Source organism: Schistocerca piceifrons, chromosome 1 (genome assembly GCF_021461385.2).
Source record: "Schistocerca piceifrons isolate TAMUIC-IGC-003096 chromosome 1, iqSchPice1.1, whole genome shotgun sequence".
Classification (NCBI taxonomy): Eukaryota; Metazoa; Arthropoda; class Insecta; order Orthoptera; family Acrididae; genus Schistocerca; species Schistocerca piceifrons.
In genome coordinates this window covers 164,387,713-164,408,221 of record NC_060138.1, presented here as the reverse complement: position 1 = coordinate 164,408,221, position 20,509 = coordinate 164,387,713, and the positions used below count along the sequence as shown (strand labels likewise).

Sequence of the window (20,509 nt, the reverse complement as noted above, 5' to 3'; positions counted from 1 at the left end):
TGTTACAAACTATACATTAGCAGGAATTTGATAGTGCCAAATACCTGAACACGAATTCCCATACTGGTGTAAGATGTATTAAGTTATAAAGTGGCAACAGCAAATATTACAAGTAAATTATTACATCTAAGTTAGAGTCTTACATTAAAGAATTGATTAAGAGAGTGAAACGCTTTTTCCAGAAGATATTCCTTCAATTTACTCGTCAGATGAGAGTGCATTAAACACCTTTATGCTTGAGTAGTATACTCCCTTTTGTATCAAACTCAATTTTTGCTATCAAAATGACAGACATGTTTTGTTCTTCTGTCATAGTCATGATAAGAAGTATTGGTTTTGGACATGTGTAGGTTCTTAGCTGAAAAGCATATAAGGGATAAGATGCATGGTGAGGTCGTTGTTAATATTTTGTGTGTTTTAAAAAGATTTCTACATGAATGATTCCTGTTAACTCCACTTATAATTGGAATTGCTCTTTTCTGAGTTACATGTACTTTATTTGCCATTGGTTGGATACCCCAGAATATTAAGCCATAGGATAACAATGAATGGAAATAGCCAAAATAAGCAGCCTTAACAGAAGCACTATTAGCAATTGTTGCTATTTTATGTAGAGCATAAGTTGCTGAACTAAGTCTGTTTCTCAAGTCCAAAATATGGCAAGACCAATTTAATTTATTGTTAATTTGGAGGCCTAAAAATGTTGTTGAACAAACTTGACATATATCTCGATCATTACAGTTTAGACTTATGTCATCCTGAACTTTGTGAGACCCATGGAAATATATGAACTGAGTTTTTTTTTTTTTTTAGATTTAAAGTTAGGCCGTTGCATCTGAACCACTTATGGAGGTCATGGAACACCAAGTTGCAGATGATGCAATATCATTTTCAGGTGTATTTTCAATTACAAGGGATGTATCATCTGCAAAAAGAGTAAATTTGATGGTAGCCTTAGAACAGTGAGGAAGGTCATTGATAAAAATAAGGAAGAGCAAAGGGCCTACACTAACTGTTCTCCAGCCAGATTAATCTTTTCGGCCATCTTCGCGATTCAGCGATACCCTCTGCTTTCTGTCAGTCAGGTATGATCTGAGCGCCGGCCGAAGTGGCCGTGCGGTTAAAGGCGCTGCAGCCTGGAACCGCAAGACCGCTACGGTCGCAGGTTCGAATCTTGCCTCGGGCATGGATGTTTGTGATGTCCTTAGGTTCGTTAGGTTTAACTAGTTCTAAGTTCTAGGGGACTAATGACCTCAGCAGTTGAGTCCCATAGTGCTCAGAGCCATTATGATCTGAGCCATGTTCCCACTGTGTCAGTTAAATCATAATAGGCTGCTTTTGAAAGGAGGATTTCACAGCTCACACAGTCAAAGGCTTTGGTTAAGTTTCAAAAAATACCAACTGAAGCCAATTTATTGTTCAGCGCTTCTAGAACATGGTTAGTAAAGGAGAATATGGCATCATCAGTTGACAGGCCTGATTGGAAACCAAATTGGCATTGACTGAGACCCTTGTGGAAATTCAGGTGTTCTATTCATCAGTTTCTCGAGAACTTTGGAGAAGCATGTTAAAAGGGATATAGGGCGGCAGTTAGAAGCATCAGTTTTTTCCCCCTTCTTGAACAATGGTGAACGTCATTCTATCAAGGACAATAACTTGTCGAAGGGATTCATTAAATATATGGCAAAATAATACACAAATGGCATTATGACAATGTTTAAATACCTTAGTGGAGATATTATCAAAGCCAGGTGACATTTTGGTTTTCATTTTAGTGATGATCCTTTTCCCTTCACTGACTGTAACTGGGGCTATGAGCATTTGATTAATTTTGCACAGACCAGATCTTTTCAGAAGGTCCATAGCCTGAAACAGTCAGATTTCTCAGAAGCTGTTAGAAAGTGCTCATGTAAGACTGTTGCAGCTGCATTCGATTCTTTAATTAAATTACCGCACTGTCTTGTTTCTGTGCTGGATACACTCTCCTCTTTTTTTCGCAACTCCCTTTTGATGACATCCCAGATGGTTTTTATAGTGTGACTGATAGTGAGATATGAGTGAACAATGTGGCATTACATTATTTAATAAGTTATTTGTAAAAAAAAGTATTGTATACCAGGAGTAAATCTAATGATTGTGTCTTACTAGAAGTCTGTAAATATATGTGTATACGAATAAGCCTATTTTAAATTGATCTAAATTTGCAAATACTTTGACATGTCGTATATCCTGGTAAAAGGAGATCTACGGATGAATAAAGCTACTACTACCATTACTACAGTATACCGCTACTCTTAATTTATTAATCGCGCTGTGCCGCGGTATGTGCCCATATTTCTTTCGATTGTTGAAAAAAATGTCTATGTCGCACGATGTGCGAATTACAGAACACCAAAATATGCGTATATCTCTTTATGTTATTTAATAAGATGTTCCATGCAAATTGATAAATTATTGCAGCGCTGTACCGTTTTCTGACGTATGACTTTTAAAAGTACGTAATAAGGACAAAGGCATAGATCTGATGGTATCAGTATCAAATATATTAAAGAAACGTTGCCGGTTTTAAATGTTCGCGGTGTTGTGGACAAAGATTTCCCATTAAGGTCGCAGAAGATACAAAGTTTCACGCAGTGCTGTGCGCAAAGTTTAGTAACACAATATGTACTGCATTAGTAGTACAATGGAAACATGCAGTACTAGAAGTAATCGATATTAAGCATGCGTCATTGAGGAGTGACATTTTGTGAGCTAAATTTGAAACTGAGAAAAATACCAGACACGATTGTGAATTCGTATTTCTTAAGCGCCTCCACAAAATCTCGTAATAAACGAGACACAGTATATCTCAAAGATGGCTGCATGTCTTATCATGACTTGAATCTGGAAAATGTATTTACTTTTCAGTCATACACGTATCATGTTGAAAGTGGATGGGTGGTTGCTATCGCAAGATGAAATATTTTTGCGGCTAGTCTAACAAGTGCGATGGCGGACGAGGATGCCGAACGACATGCCTTAGATGTTTGCCAGTCAATGATTGACATTTCTGCTAATCGCTTAGAAGGATTGAGAACACAATGTGCAACGAGTGCAGAACTTACACAGCAAGAAATCAGAACGTTAGAGGTGAGCTTACTGTGATCTGTTGTTTTTTTGCTATGAAAATGCATGTCTGTCGCAAATAGGCTAGAAAATTACGTTCAAAGTTAGTAGGCAGTTGCTTTCCTTAATTTGTGTTTTCTCTGCATACACTCGAAAATATTTCATTTTTTGTCATTTATAGGGAAAACTGATAAAGCTCTTTTCAAAACAACTGGTCACGAAAGCAAAACTTGGAGATTCACTCCCACCTGAGATAAGACATCTGCCATCTCTAAGACAGTGGTTATTGGTTGTAGGTCTCAGCCCTGAATCCATAAAGGTATGTTCACAAGCTCAATGGTATATTAAGTGTATGTTTATTTACTCAGTATTGTTTTGATTAATGGTAAGTGTGTATATTTGTGTTCTCACAAAAAGTTTTGTGCCACCAACTCATATCTGTTTTCATGCTCCCATTTCAGCATTACAACGTAAGACTTTCAATGCATGCCAGCAACATTATTCCTACACAATTAACACCATAAAATGTTTGATCTTACATAGGTTGCCAGCATTAGGACGTCTGTGCTAGTATTATATAAACTGCTCATGTAGGCATACCGTATATTTTTGTAACCAGCCTAGGGGCTTTATGGCTGGAAACTATTGGTTTTGATATGGGGAGGCAGATTTTTGTTTTAGCTGTCATCCATCTTAGTGAGTTGATACAGGATTAATTACTACTGTGTTGTTTTGGTTGTAGTGTAAATTTACATGGTATGTGCAGAAAGGTTTCTGTTAGTGTTATGTTACCACAAGTCATCTAAATATTGCTCAGACAGTCGATAGCAACATCACATTGACTGAATCATTCATTACTGCTTCATCAACTCTACTAAATTCTCAACTTTCAGTCTAGACGGGGCTACACTACAAGTCAGTGTGTAACACACATCTAAGATTTGGTTGTTGTGTTTGCCATCTCATGACCAGATTGGCAGTTTCCTGCCTATCCTAGAACTTGATCTTTCATCACAACTTCTATTTGATAAAATAATGTAGATGCAAAATAAATGCTGGCAATTTTTGTGCCCTGAATGTTTAGGCACATACAATATTGCACACCCTATCATCCTTGTGTTACGGAATGAATCTTCCATGTGGTATCAAAAGGTTCAGTTGACCCACCACATCTGGATAAAAGCTATCATGTAGTGGTTAATTGACAACCTTATTAATAATTACAAATTCACTGAAGTGACTTCATTATTCAAGTGTGCAATGAAATGCTGTGATACAGCAGATGAATAATGATTTGCTGGTTTGGTGTGAAATGCTATGATATGGCAGATGATGAATGATTTGCTGGTCGGAGGCATATGCTTTTAGATGTAACTTATATCCTCCTCAGTTACTTTTTGATGTCTGCCTGTCATATTCTGTAACTGAAGTTTTGGATCTATTTTTCATACTCGTGAGTATGTAGAAAGAACTCTACGTGTTAAATGTCATGCATTTTCACAACATACTTCAGGATTAGAGTTTCGATCCCATAAATCGCAAAAAAATAATGGGTTAAGTAATGCCACTTTTTGTGGTTGAAAGGAAGTATTGGTGTAGAGAGGTAAACATATACCAAGTTATTGATTTAACAGCTTGTGCTCTTTATAATACCGATAGAATCTGTATTGCTATATAATCAATGTTTGGGATGCAATTCTTTAAATTACAAGGAGGCAGAATGAATGGCCAGTGCTTACATTCATTAGGCTAATTCCAATTACTGCTAATTGTAACAATAAAAATAATGTTGGTTAGTTGGGAAGATTGAAGGGAGGGCCAGGTTACTCAGACCCAAGTTTGAGAGGGACCCACTTGTGAAGACTGGAGGAGGAGAAAAGCTTGAAGGTGAAGATATTAGAGAGGAAAGCTGATACAGTTAATGGGATACAGTAATTGTTTTGCTTTGGAAAGTAAAGCGACAGTACTGTTTTGTCCTCCCCCACCCCGCAGCCTCTTCTCCTCTCTATTATAGTTTAAAGATTTGTGGATGTGTTCACATGTTCACATTTAATAAATTGGATAAATAGAATTTCTATGAAATCTACAAAGAGAAGAGGTGTAGTGGACTAAGGTGAAATAATGGCCTTCGTCCTCCTCTTTTCCTCCAATCCTCCCCCCCCTCCCCCCCCCCCCCCAAAACTTGGTTGTGGTCTTTAGCGTATTTCTAAGTTAGGTTGAAATGTGCCAGTTTTGTTGGTAGTTGGTAGTACTGGAGCCACTGAGTACACACAGTAGTTCAAATTCCTGCTTCACTTTCCAGGTTTAGCTTTCTGTTGTTTCCCTGTAATTAAGGCAAATGATGGGATGGGCCTTCTTAAATCGGAGTTTGTGTCCATCTTTAATGACCTTGTTGTCAAAGGAGTATTAAACCGCAGCCTTCATTTCTTTGTTCTTATGATTTAGGATGCATGATTTTCTTAGGAGTCTCATGTCTTGCAATGATTCAGGAAAATATATTATCATACCCTAAAACTACTATTCTGCTTGACCGCTCTGCTCGCCAGTGTGCTATTGACATGTTTAAGTGCAACTTTAGAGTTTTCCTTGGGCACTGTTCACAGATTAACTCAGATCTCCTTGCTACCCCTTGAGTGCTAATCCAGAGTGTAGTTGAGCTACCTCTTAAATGCCTGTGTGCTGTTGATGAGTTTGTCTGCAGTGGATTCGCCAACCAGTTTCTCACTGCTGAGTTGAGTTGTGTTAAGGTACTTTATCAGTTGTGATCTCATTTTGCTGTTTTTCAATTTCCTTTGTGTTCTGTTCATCATGAGTGGCATCACATTGTTTTTCTTATCAGCTATTTTATGGGTGGTTTGGTATCTACATACATACACTCCTGGAAATTGAAATAAGAACACCGTGAATTCATTGTCCCAGGAAGGGGAAACTTTATTGACACATTCCTGGGGTCAGATACATCACATGATCACACTGACAGAACCACAGGCACATAGACACAGGCAACAGAGCATGCACAATGTCGGCACTAGTACAGTGTATATCCACCTTTCGCAGCAATGCAGGCTGCTATTCTCCCATGGAGACGATCATAGAGATGCTGGATGTAGTCCTGTGGAACGGCTTGCCATGCCATTTCCACCTGGTGCCTCAGTTGGACCAGCGTTCGTGCTGGACGTGCAGACCGCGTGAGACGACGCTTCATCCAGTCCCAAACATGCTCAATGGGGGACAGATCCGGAGATCTTGCTGGCCAGGGTAGTTGACTTACACCTTCTAGAGCACGTTGGGTGGCACGGGATACATGCGGACGTGCATTGTCCTGTTGGAACAGCAAGTTCCCTTGCCGGTCTAGGAATGGTAGAACGATGGGTTCGATGACGGTTTGGATGTACCGTGCACTATTCAGTGTCCCCTCGACGATCACCAGTGGTGTACGGCCAGTGTAGGAGATCGCTCCCCACACCATGATGCCGGGTGTTGGCACTGTGTGCCTCGGTCGTATGCAGTCCTGATTGTGGCGCTCACCTGCACGGCGCCAAACACGCATACGACCATCATTCGCACCAAGGCAGAAGCGACTCATCGCTGAAGACGACATGTCTCCATTCGTCTCTCCATTCATGCCTGTCGCGACACCACTGGAGGCGGGCTGCACGATGTTGGGGCGTGAGCGGAAGACGGCCTAACGGTGTGCTGGACCGTAGCCCAGCTTCACGGAGACGGTTGCGAATGGTCCTCGCCGATACCCCAGGAGCAACAGTGTCCCTAATTTGCTGGGAAGTGGCGGTGCGGTCCCCTACGGCACTGCGTAGGATCCTACGGTCTTGGCGTGCATCCGTGCGTCGCTGCGGTCCGGTCCCAGGTCGACGGGCACGTGCACCTTCCGCCGACCACTGGCGACAACATCGATGTACTGTGGAGACCTCACGCCCCACGTGTTGAGCAATTCGGCGGTACGTCCACCCGGCCTCCCGCATGCCCACTATACGCCCTCGCTCAAAGTCCTCAACTGCACATACGGTTCACGTCCACACTGTCGCGGCATGCTACCAGTGTTAAAGACTGCGATGGAGCTCCGTATGCCACGGCAAACTGGCTGACACTGACGGCGGCGGTGCACAAATGCTGCGCAGCTAGCGCCATTCGACGGCCAACACCGCGGTTCCTGGTGTGTCCGCTGTGCCGTGTGTGTGATCATTGCTTGTACAGCCCTCTCGCAGTGTCCGGAGCAAGTATGGTGGGTCTGACACACCGGTGTCAATGTGTTCTTTTTTCCATTTCCAGGAGTGTATTTTGCAAGACACTGTATGGTGCGTGGTGGAGAGTACCCTGTACCATTTCATTTCCTTTCCAGTTCCACTTGCAAATAGAATGAGGGGAAAAAATACAGTCTGTGTGCCTCCATATGAGCCATAATTTTTCTTATTTTCCTGATCCTTATGCAAAATGCATGTTGGTGGCATTAAAATCATTCTGCAGTCATCTTCAAGTGCCGGATCTCTAAATTGCCTTCCCTCAAGGGATTTTCATTTGAGTTCCCAAAGGATCTCTGTAATACTCGCATGTTGTTCAGATTTACCATTAACAAATCTAGCAGCCTGCCTTGGAACTGTTTTGAAGGCTTCCTTCAATCCGACCTGTTGCAGATCCCAAACACTTGGGCAGTGCTCAAAATGGGTCGCACTAGGCTCCTATACATGGTTTTCTTTACAGATGAACTACATTTTCCGAAAATCCTTCAAATAAACTAAAGTGGACCTTACTCCTTTCCTAGTACCATTCTTTAATACTCATTCCATCTCATATTTCTAAGGAACATTACACCTACAGATTTGATCTATGTGACAATGTCATGAAGCACACTAATAATGCTGCAGTCGAAAATTATGGGAGTATTTTACCTAGTTAAGTACATTAACTTAAATTTCTCCTTATTTAGAGGTTAATGCCATCCATCACACCAACAGTAATTAATGGAAATACTCATGAACAGCAACAGTGAGGGTGACTTGTTTGATGTCAATGTAATAATGACTCCTCCACAGATTCTGAAAGCAACTGTCTTAAGCCACCTATTCCAGCATATGTAACCATACAGTCTTGTGTTTTAACAAGAGAAGAAATTGGTAGATCATCCAAATCTAAAGAATTCAGAAGTGATACTGAAACACCGAGAAAGAAAGCACGTTTAGTGTCAGATTTGATTGGAAAATGGTTTTCTTTCACTTAAACACACAATTGATGATTTGTCTTCGGGACAAGTGTCAACTAGTGAATGTACGAAGCAGCCTGTCACTGTTCATGTTATTTTTGACAGAAAACACTGTGCTGACAAATACCGAATGGAGGTTTTGAAGTGCTGTGATGTGTATTATGTTAGTGCATTACATGAAAGTAAAAATACAACAAACACTATTTCAGAGAAACAAAAACAATAAATGGAAATTTATTGTCATCGAACTATTCAAAATTGATATTAAAATGTTCATACAAAATGATTTCCAGTGCTTTGAAGATCTGATTTTAAATTTCACATACAGCATTTCCATAAACTGTTCAGGCCCCCTACACAGCTTGTCCTTTGTGGCTGTCTATGGGTAAATTGGTGTACCCAAAAACACACAGGAAAAGATGAAAGGTTTGGATTATGTACACCTGATTTTAGAAATTACATTGCAGTTCTGAAATATTACTAACTGCATTACAGAGAGCTAATTCATGCATTTCTGATTGACAAGAAGGTATTGGAAATTCAGGAAACATATTACCAAGTGAGGGCTGTTCTGTAGATCAGGGTTTCCCTAACTATGTTCCATGATACACTGATGGTCTGCGGGAAGTGAGTAAGTGCACTGTGAAAAATTATTAACAACATGGCATCTTTACTGACATTTTTAGCTATGATTCAAAATTGAAGTAATCATTGAATAAGAAAAAGTTTTTCTCATTTTTAAAAAATTTTATTAGCCTTCAAAACAAGGTGTTCCATCAAAATACCAGGAGTCTCAAAGTGCTCTCTGAGGAAAAAAAATGGGAACCCCTGCTTTAGATATACTGTATGTGGTGGCAGTCTGTCATGGACCTCCAGCGATTCAGCACTCGATTAGTTTAGTGAAAGATAAGTCTTGAAGCTACCAAAGGAGGCTCATGGTACAATAAAAGAGATTCAAAAGTTTATAATGTGGTTCACAATGAACACCAATACATGAAAATGTATACCATCAACAGGTTTTGTTCACCACACGAAGTGACAAGATCTCTCTTGTCTGTGAAAGTACCATAATGAAAAACTGTATTATTGATGACTTCCAACCTTCACACGCAACAAAATAGTACAATCTACACAGCAACAGAAAATAGCTGTGAAGGAACACTGAAACACTGATTTGTATTGAAAGCAACACATGACTATTGGAATGGGTTACCAAAAACGTGTGAGAAACTACTGAAGGAAAAGTAATCTTTAAATCCCTACGCATTTGTAACAGCTGTTAATTGGCAGGCAGCCCTAAGTCAGAAACTTAATTTTTTCACCTGTAATAATGTTTCAGGGGCGAATCTTTGAGCAGCAAGAGAGAACAATGCAAAAAACATTCTAGAAATATTCAACACAGGGTGAGGTAGGCCGCTCAGGTAGCCCCAGCACAGTAGTAGTCAAGGTGTAGGCTACTTAGCACAGCTAGATGCATTAAGCGATAATCATACAGTGCACAGCTCAGCATGTATCAAGCCTGTCTGCAGCAGCCAAAAAGTTGAAGGTATGTTTTCCAGTGGGAAAGGTGGCAACAGTTCTTGCTGTGCATACAAGCAGGATGTATCTTGAGGTTTGGATGTCTGGAACTTTGTCATTTGGTGTCACAAGAAAGATATCAAACGGGTAGATTTGAAATCTTTCTAACAAAAAACTTAGTGGGAAAGTAGGTTAGGATTGCAAGTCAAGAGACACACAGTGAGACAAGATGGAATGAAACTTCAAAACAAAATGTGAAACACAAAAGTTAAAAAAAAAAAAACTGAAAAATCGCATTAATACAAGAAACAGTTCACATGAAATATGAAAATAGATAGTGTAAAGTTGTGGAAATGCACTGAATGAGGAATGGAATTAATGAAAGAAACAACAGAAGCCAAAAGTAAGTTTGAGAGGGAATGCAAGAGGAAGACAAAACAGACTATGGTTAACACTGGAAAAAGGTTAAGCTACATGTAGAGGGATAAAAGATTTCAGTAATAAACAGGGAGGAGACAAAAACATAAGCAGTTAGCAACATGCGCAGGTCTAAGCTTATGTTGGGAATTGAAGCAGTGTCATTAGTATCTTAGTGATGATGCGAGCTACTTCATTTGTCGTATGACACGATATATTTCACTGTTGTTAAGCAGTGAACATCTCAGAAGAATTGCTTGTGTTTATTACACTAGTAACTGACAAATCCGGCATTCCTCAGGTATTCATTTTGCCAGTTTCCTATTAGAAACAAAAACAAAACAAAAAAAACTGTTTTTTTAGTGTAATATCCCAGACTGTTTCTGTACACTGGGTGCAGCTGCTTTGCATGTCTACAATGTGATTTTATAAACATTTCATTGCCAATGCCTCTTCATAGCTCTATAAACGATTGTTTTCACCTACAACTGTTTGCACTTCACAGTTTGAAAGGTGTCAAAAGGGCTACCAAGTGTCAAGAATTTCCTTAAGTTGACTTGACTACAGAAATGTCTCTCTAGTAAATAATAAACGTTTTAAAACTTATGCACAATGTAGTAGTTTTTCACCCATCTAATTGTTTATGATGTCGTGTCTCCTGAACTATGATAGATTGGTGGTTCTTACCCTAACAGTGATAGTTTCATGACAGTAAGGGATATATGGAGAAGTTTGGTGGAATTTGGTCCAGGGGCTTAGGATGAGATGTGCAAAACAAACACACACACTCCATTTTTGTAATATGTATGGATTTGTAGAGTTGCTGTTTTTTAAAAGCAAATAAATATTACCCTGCAAGAGGATTGGTTCTCTATTTATTTTGGCATGGCTTATGACTTCGGAAAGCGCTGTTTGTGTGTTAAGTTTGTAGTGGTAATGCGAATGGAAGACAGCGAAATTGGTGAAGTGACTTTAGAGGGAAGTCGCAAGAGAAAAGGCAAAGTATTTCCAGATACCCAGTGAGTGACCATTTGATGTGAGGTCATTACTGTTAAGTTCTAATTGTTACTTTGTTGTTTATTACCCTTGTCTTGACATAAGATTTATAGTACATCATTTCTTCATGTATGATGTTATTTTGTAAGCCTATTTGCATAGGCTTTTGACATGTCAAGGTGCTAATGTAATGATACATAAAAGTATTTTCACAATACTAATGACATTAAGTAGAATTAGTTGGTTTTGGCAACACATTAAATGAAGTACTTCGGTTACATAAATTTTAAATTTATGCAGTGCTTTTATGATGATTGAATTGTCTTGGCAGGCTGTTTGCGAGAAAGTGATATCCTTAGAAGCATTAAGAGAGAGATCAGAAAGGGAGATAAGGATGTTGGTTCTTGACAGAAATGCGTGCAATTTGTCATATGAAGAGAGGACTGCAAGGGAGGAAGAAGTCAGAAGGCTCAATCGTGCTCTGCAGAACCTTAGAAAATACACTGGTATGTATAAATACCCATTATAACATGTACAGCACCTTACAAAGATACATTTTTCGCCTAAAAGGACAAGAACAGATTTTAAAGGAATTAGCTACTTTTTTGCGCTCTCTCTCTCTCTCTCTCTCTCTCTCTCTCTCTCTCTCTCTCTCTGTTTGTGTGTGTGTAAAGTTGTTTACTCTCATTTATACTAATTAGAGCCCATTTGATTCACATTTTAATGTCAGCTAGTTTCTTGCAAGTTGCATGTTCAACACTGTCATCATTTGATAAAAGCTTGCAATCTGATGAAGGCTTTGTGTCAAAACATGTAATGTAATTGCCTTTGAGTAAGTTAAAGGTGTGATCTATAAAGAAGCTGGAATTAAGAATACAAAAACAATAGCGGAATTGTCTAATTTTGTACCCATTATTGTTTAATGTCAATCATTGTACTAGTTCTCATATTGCTCTGTTCTGCTTGTACCTATCGTTTCTGTTCTTTGATCAGATTATTGCCTTTCTACTGACTAATTTTTACTTAGATTTTTTTGTATTACGAGAATTGTACCTATAAATATTTACATGTTTTTTAATGCAGAGGCGCTAATGTGTGGCAAAGGAGTGGTGGGAGAAGAGATGACCTTGTACTGGGATTCATGGGACAGACACCAGGTACTGAAAGGCAGCAGTAACTCATCACCAAGACCTCCCAGAACTAGAGCATCACGTTCTTCAGTTCCTTCTGAGGATTTTTTGCAACAGAGTGGGTCAGGTGGTAGCAGTACACTCACTGGTTCTGGATCTGTGTCATCGCTGCCTCGCTATACACCACCCAACACTCCGCCTGTAAGCAAGAGTCGCTGTGAGTAACAATAACATCTGTCGTTTAATCTTGGAATATATAGTTTTTGTATGTTTTAGATATTTAATTTTCAAAGTACTATAGACATTGGCTGTATAATGGCTCACCTGAAAAGAAAAATGATTACTTCTGGTAACACTTAAGCATAGTCAGTAGAACAAATAGTAAGATGACTTGCCTAACTCAGAGCTTCTGCCACAAGATATTGGTTGCTATGCACCATACACTAGAAAACACATTTACCAATCATAGCAAATGTACAGAATGAAATGTAAAAGGATTGCCTTTAATGAGCTTAACTTATTATGCATGCAGTTGTCAGCTAGCATTAATAGTTTCTGGACCAATTTTGATATTTTTTTTGGAATATTAGTACAGTTTTGATTCATATCTTGCAGGTTAAAAACTGGCATTTCATGTAATGAACACTTAGTGTAGGTAAGTTATCCCTTACAGGGACCGATGACCTCAGCAGTTTGGTCCTATAAGAACTTACCACAAAAAGTTATCACTTACATTGTGGATCTACATGCTATTATATTTTAAAAGTCAATTTTCGTGGGCCAAATATCCAAACATTCATAAAATATCACCTGATCAGCTACTGAAAAAGCTTTTTCATGCGACAACGCTTTAGACGTGGATAAGCATAGTGTGGACAATAAATAGTTTAGACAAGAAGAGAATGGAAACTTTCAAAATGTGGTGCTACAGAAGAATGCTGAAGATTTGATGGGTAGATCACATAACTAATGACGAGGTACTGAATAGAACTGAGGAGAAAAGAAATTTGTGGCACAACTTGACTAGAAGAAGGGATCGGTTGGTAGGATATATTCTGAGGCATCAAGGGATCATCAATTTAGTATTGGAGGGCAGCGTGGAGGGTAAAAGTCGTGGAGGGAGACCAAGAGATGAATACACGAAACAGATTCAGAAGGATGTTGGTTGCTGTAGGTACTGGGAGATGAAGCAGCTTGCACAGGATAGAGTGGCATGGAGAGCATCAAACCAGTCTGTGGACTGAAGACAACAACAACAACAGGCTCATTGCATTTGCATTCTGATTTATACGTGAGCCATTTGTTTCTAGAATCAGAGCCAGGATCTGTAATAGATGTAAGTTATCAGAGTTTAATGTCAAATGAAGTTTCACGTAATGAGCACAAAAGATTGGAAAATTTGATAAATCCTCTTGCTTGAGGAACTGAATAAAATAAACATTCCTTTGCTGGGTTGTTTGTAAAAGCTCTATGGCCTATTATTTTCTGAGTTTGATTCAACATTTGTGGGAATATTTTGAGTATATGACGTAGTTTGTCTGCTACTTCTAGAGAAATGTTTTTGCTTGGAGACTGGCCTTGGTTATTATCAACAAATCTTTTTTGATAATATACTCTGAAAGAAAAAAGTGTCTTGGCAACAGAATTGCTCTCATCATTTTAAAAATTTCCTTGTTTTTAGTATTTCTAAAGAAATGTTAATCTGTGTTTTCTCCGTAGCCAGATCTGTGTATCTATTTATTTTCTTGTTGTGTTCCAGTACACATCTGCCTATTTTGAAAACTTTCTTTCCTCTCTAAATCTTCAATTCCTTTCAGTTGCTACATAGACGTATGGTGTAATTAATTATCTTTTTGAAATGTTGCTAGATTATGAGAATAGTGCAAACATTGTTCTGCAGCAACATTTTGATGAATTTCCTGCTCATCCCCTTTGCCTTGAGATGAGTTGGAAACTTATTGAAACGAGACTTCAAGATTGCAAAGTAACATGACTGTTAACCCAGGATAATTTCATTTGTGGGACTCTCTGAGAAACCCTACATTTTCATGCACTTCATTTCTGCTGTGAAGGCGATTGCCTTCTTTGTGTATCTGCTTTGTATTAATTTGTATATTATTTTCATCTTCATCACACTTACTTTGACTTATTACAGAGCCCACTATGTTGCATCCATCCTCCAGAGGTATTTAAATTCTCTCTCTCTCACTTTTAAACTGTTTACCAAATTCATTTAATTATTGTGCTGGTATTCTGAGAGAATCTCTGTTTTCTTTCTTTTTTTTCCTTCTGTCACCTCACCTCTCTCCCCAGTCATATGCTAAAATATCTTTTTAAGTTATTAAATTTAGTCCTTAATCTATTTTTTGAAATGTTGTATTCACCTTCAAACCTAGTCTATTGTGTGTGGTGCCCACAGGGCCCCAAACTATTGCAGCCCATTCTTCCTTCCCAGGTTGCATTCCTTCCTCGTGCTTATTCTCTTCTGTCCCCTCCTTCCCCTCTCTCGGTGCTCTTACTTATGTCAACCTGGCTATCCATCTGGCTTCTTGTATTCCTTCCAGTTTTCTTCCAGTTGCCTTTCTTTTTTCACCTTTCCTTTTTGGCATTTTTGGTCCCCCTTTGGGATTTGATCTCTGCTCCTAAATTTTCTTTCTGTGGCATGAGCCATTTGGGGAAGAACTCCCTAGCATCTACACAGGGATTCCTCTCCCCCCTCCTCCCTCTCTTCCTTCCCTGCTGCAGTGCCCCCCTCCTTGTGCTGCTAGGTCACCAGTATGTGCAGCCAGTCTTTGGGGCTGTTGTATACTCATATGGCTGAGCCCTGTGACAACGCAGGGATCACACTTCCAATACCTGAGCTATTGCCTCGCAGTGCATGCCTGGGAGTGGCTTGTCATTCTGGAGCATCGGAACTCCTGGCAAAGGCCACTATGCCCAGAAGCTCCTTGCTGTGGCTGGTTGGTGCTCACAAGGAGAGCCCTTGATGGGTGGTATCAGGGTGATGATTTGAGTATGTAATGCATTAAGCTTCAAAAAATCTTGCTGTCTCTGTGGTTGTCAATGGATCATTTAATGTTGCTTATGGTCCTGTGGCCTACCCTTCCCTGGTTACAACCTGTGAGGAGGACCAGGCTCACTGGCTTAGAGTGAAGCACTTTCCCTGCTGCGTGTTTGCACTAGAACTGATGGGGATACTTTCACCACCATCGCCAGGCCGTTATTTTTTGTGGAAAATATTGATAAGTTTGGCGAAGTGGAGTCTCTCAGTAAGATGCGGACAGGTTCGCTGTTGATCAAAACTACTTCTGCCTCTGAATCTGGAGCCCTTCATACTTGTGACTGTCTTAGTGCATCATGGTGTCTGTTACTGCTCATGAGTCTTTGAATATGATTCAGGGAGTCATTTTTCGTAGGAACCTCATCCGTCAAACTGATGAGGAACTCTGGGGCCAGTCTGGAAAGACGGGGTATTCATTTTGTTCGGCATGTTCAGAAAGGTTGTAAGGGCAATTGTATTGATACCAGTCCTTTGATTCTGGCATTTGAGGGGGGTTACCTTCTTGGAGAAAGTTCAAGGTTATATGTTATTAGTGTGACGTGAAGCTTAACATCCCACCAGACATGGGGTGTTTTGCTGTTTGCATTTTGGGCACATTTTCCTGCTGTATGGAGGGCCCTCTACATGGTGAATGTGGGTACCCACACCATGAGGCTCATCAGAAATATGATCTTCTTCACCCTTTGTCTATGATGTATGACTTTGCCTCTGTTATGTCCTTTACCACTATTCCCTCCTCCTTAACTCATCCCTGCCCTCTCTCTTCTCTCACTCCCTTGTGGTCCCCACACCCTCCCCTCCGGGTGCCACTCCCATTCTCCAACCGAAAAAGTGAAAAGTGTCCCCCTTCTTCAGCAGCACCCACTGGTGATGGGATTCCCTCCCAGACACACCGCGCCCCCCGCCCCCCCCCCCCCCCTCCCACTCCCCTCTTCCTCCCGGCGTCTCCCAGAATGGAGGCGTGCTGCCACAACTCGGCCCCTGTGTGTGTGTGTGTGTGTGTGTGTGTGTGTGTGTTTGGGGGGGGGGGGGGTGCCCTGCACTCCTTGACCTGTGAAAGAGAAGAAGAACAAGAAGAAACATAAGTTCCAGGACAAAGCTCCTCCGGTGCCCCCAGAGGTAGCATCTCTCCTCTGCAACCTGAGTCTGACCTCTTATTTATGGGTGTCACTCTGTCCTCATTTATGGCGGATGTTGACTTGGCAGCACGATTGGCTCCAGCTTATTTGGATCCCCGCTCCATGCTTATTCAAGAGAACTGTAAAGGATGCTACTGTCGCTTACCAGACCTGCAGTCCCTTATTTCCTTTTACTTGTCCAGCTTGTTGTTCTCCAAGAATCTCAACTTACTGCTGGTCACTCTCTAACTCTTCGATGGTTCTGTGCTTTGTCTGAACCATGTGGGTCCTTTAGGGGCTTCCAGTGACGTTTGCATGCTGGTACTTATGGACATTGTTAGTACATGGAACCCCCCTTCGTACCACATTGGAAGCAGTTGCCAACTAGGTCCACTTTGACTTTGCGGTCATGGTTTGCGGTCTCTACCTCCTTCCTTACAGGCTACGTACACCCGCTGCTCTGACTCCCTCTGTCAGCAACTCCCCCGTCCATTCCTCCTCCTTGGGTATTTTAATGCCTATCACCATTTATGAGGCAGTGCTTTTCTCATTGACACAATTTTTTGTGGACCACAACCTGTGCTTTCTTAAGGGGGTAGGATGTCAAACGGGCCAACTTCGAGAAGGAGAGCCGCCACAGGACATTTTAATTTGCGCTGTCTATACTTTTACAAATAAATTCATAAAACTTTGTCAGCATGACCAGGAAGGATTCAAGATTCACACTCATAGCAGTGGAAGTTCAAAAACATGAAAAAATAATATTTTTTAAATGTGAAATTTCATGATTTTTTTTTCACTTACTGTTGGCTGCATTAGTTGCTATAGGTACACTTTTCTTCATAAGTAAGAGAGATTGTTCGATGAATTTTGCACAGCTTACAAACAATACTTACAGGTGTATGAAACTGTAGAATTTATTTAATCTATGGAAAAATGAATCGGCTGTTATGTTTTAAACTTCGTGTTTAGAGAAAACTCGAATTTTATAGTTAATTATCTCAATTTTTACCACAGTTTTTAACAGATTTGGGAAATTCTAGAGTTTCATACACCTGTAAGTATGGTTTGCATGCTGTGCAAAATTCATCGAAGAATCTCTCTTACTTATGAAGAAAAGTGTACCTACAGCAAAGAAAGGCAGCCAATACCAAGTGGAAAAATGATGAAATTTCACATGTAAAAAGAATTTGTTTTGTTATGTTTTTGAACTTCCTCTGCTATGAGTGTGAATCCTGAATCCTTCCTGGTCATACTGACAAAGTTTTGTAAATTTATCTGTAAAAGTATAGACAGTGAAAATTAAAATGTTCTGTGGTGCCTCTCCTGCTCCAAGTCGGCTTGTTTCACGTCCTACCGCCCTTAATGATGGCTCTGCTACTAATTTTTGTGCTTCCTGTGGCACTTTATTTGCCATTGATCTTTCACTCACTTCCCCTCCCCATCTTCCTTCACTACACTGGTCGCCACACAATGACTTCTGCGATAGTGACCACTTCCCATTAATTCTCTTGTTCATGATCTGTCCGAAAATATAATTTGTGCTGTTGGCATTGCCATTCTCCTCTTGACAGTCCCTGTTCACCGGCAACCAGTTCCGTGGTGGAGCATGGGCATTGCGACTGCCGTCTGTAATTGCCTTCACACCTTGCAACTACTGAAGCAGCACTCTTCCTCTGCTGACTTTAATACTTTTAAACGTCTTTGTGCCAAAACCCGTTACTTGATCAGAGAAAGTAGGTCTGTTGGGAACACTTTATCTCCTCTCCAGGTTCTTCTGTCCCTTCATCACAGGTGGGGGCTACACTGTGCACCCTCCAAGATTATCAGTGGCAGTGTTCTGTTTAAACATTAATGTGACTGTGTATTATATTTCATGTTGTTGTTTGCTTACACTGAAGTGTAAGACTTAGATGCTGCACTTGCTTGTCATCCAGATATAGCAGTGACGCTGTTAGTCATCTGTGACAGGTAGTTAGCATAGCATGCTCTCATGCATCAGAGGGGTTGGGAGGGGGTGTGGATTTTGATTTCAGGAAGATTCTGGTATGCACAATGTTGTTGGCTATAAAACTGCTTGGGACACTCAGACTTAGTATTCAGAGCTCCCCTATGTACTTCTGTGCATTCCTGTTACGGGAATGTATTTTTTATGTACTTTAGTTTTCAATTTTTGTTCACCCTGATTATTCTGGATGTTAATGTAAACAATGTATCAGCAATTTTTATAACACGTCATCTATAATAACTGTCATGGTTTGTTGTTATGACAAGATTTAACAATTGAACACTGCTGAGAGCTGTGTGTTCTAGTCTTAGGGGCCTTGTAAGTTTATATATTCAGTGTGATGTGTACGGCCAGAATATGCACTACACGTCCAGCATGTTATTGACGTAAAGACTTCTGTAGGCCTGATACTGTTAGGTTTGCATTGGACTGCAGTACGTGCCATAATGAAATAATCTGCTGCTTCGTTCTTATTTCTAGTGTGGTTTGTCAATTTCGGGACAAAGCAAATTAAATGTTTTTTAAAAATACCTCTCGGTCATCCTCTATTTTATTCTATGTTCGGTGTTTTTAAAGTTCTGATAAGTGACATTTACATGGTGGTATATGTTTATGCTTGGTTGTGCCATGTACCCATCGCTACCAAATATCAGCAAGTTCCTTTATATTTTCCTAGCAATCAAAGGATGCTGTTTCAAAATTTTGTATTTCTTCTGTAAGCCAATCCGACGATGCCCAAATAATGATGAAGCATATCCTTGGCAAATAATTAAAAAAAAATTAAGACTGGAATGAAGGCAGCTTGTTTCTTTGTACCTGACTTTCTTTTTGGATCTGGAAAGCCTTTGTTAGCATTGGTGCTGGTTTTGGATGCCTCGACATTGCTTTCACGAACCATGTTCTCCCTCCTCCCCCCCTTTTTTGGGTGCTTTGTTTAGTCTTTTGTCCCATTTTGTTCCCCATTTTCTTGTGTCTTCTTCCTGTGACATTGTCCCTCTTATGTTGTGATCGTGGTATGATGTGAGGACTGGGAAGGGTCGGTGGCAGTGCTAGTGCCCCGACATGTGTAGCATCTGTGGGAAGTTCCTGTTCTCACTGTGTTCCCCCCCACCCCCCGTCCTGTTATTTACTCTTCCTGCTGCCTCGATGTTCCTTTTACCTCTTTGTTTGCTTGTTTTCACTTTACCTTGACTGAACCGTGCCATTTGTGTAGTTCCTCCCATGGTTTCGGCCACGTTACATCATGGAACTGATGACCTCTCTGTTTAGTCCTCTCTCCTAACCAACTAACCATCCATCCATCCATCCATCCATCCATCAAACCTGGTCTGTTAGAGCATAGACACAGGTACCCTCAAGTCCCTTTCCATTTATTCCTTTCTTTCATGTTCTCATTATTTTTTGTTAGGTGAACGTCCATTGTCTGATGCGTGTCTAAATCCTTAGTGGCTCAAAAATTTCCCCAGTTTATTTCTGTTATCGTCTGATTTATGATTATTTTGTATTCTTATGTACTCCAAAGAATTTCTAAATTTTGAGAAGTGCACATTTCCCGATTCATGCAGTGTCTTCAAATTGACAACCACAACTATTGTGTTTCAGGTTTTTCTTACTCCCAGAACGTGCAAGGGGAGAGGGCGGGGGCACACTGCATGGGTCTTCCCGCTTTTCAATCTGTTCTTTACAGTGAAATAAATAACTTGCTAAGACACATGTAGTAGTGAAAGCCCACAGTAGTTATTTAGGTCAGTTCTGTTTCCTGTCTTTTGGAGTGTGTTTATTAGCATGCATTACTAGTTTCCGTGTCTTGCAGACTATCTGTCACATTGAGATCGTATCACATATCTTCTTTCGTCACCTATAATTACTTCTCCAAAATTGAGTCTCTTTTCGTAATGATTCTTTGATTTCTTCCCAGCACTTTACCAATCTCTTTTGTGG

General features: G+C 40.3%; 1 protein-coding gene across 1 annotated transcript in view; it reads left to right on the top strand.

Moving 5' to 3' along the window:
* The first annotated feature begins 2,742 nt into the window (after nt 1–2,742).
* LOC124787715 (kinase suppressor of Ras 2) overlaps nt 2,743–20,509 on the top strand; it is a 173,936-nt gene continuing 156,169 nt past the window's right edge. Inside the window, exons 1-4 of the mRNA XM_047254563.1 lie at nt 2,743–3,129; nt 3,287–3,424; nt 11,583–11,757; nt 12,335–12,598. Coding sequence (XP_047110519.1) covers nt 2,989–3,129; nt 3,287–3,424; nt 11,583–11,757; nt 12,335–12,598 — 718 coding nt within the window. The 5' untranslated portion in view covers nt 2,743–2,988. The remainder of the gene's footprint in view (nt 3,130–3,286; nt 3,425–11,582; nt 11,758–12,334; nt 12,599–20,509) is intronic.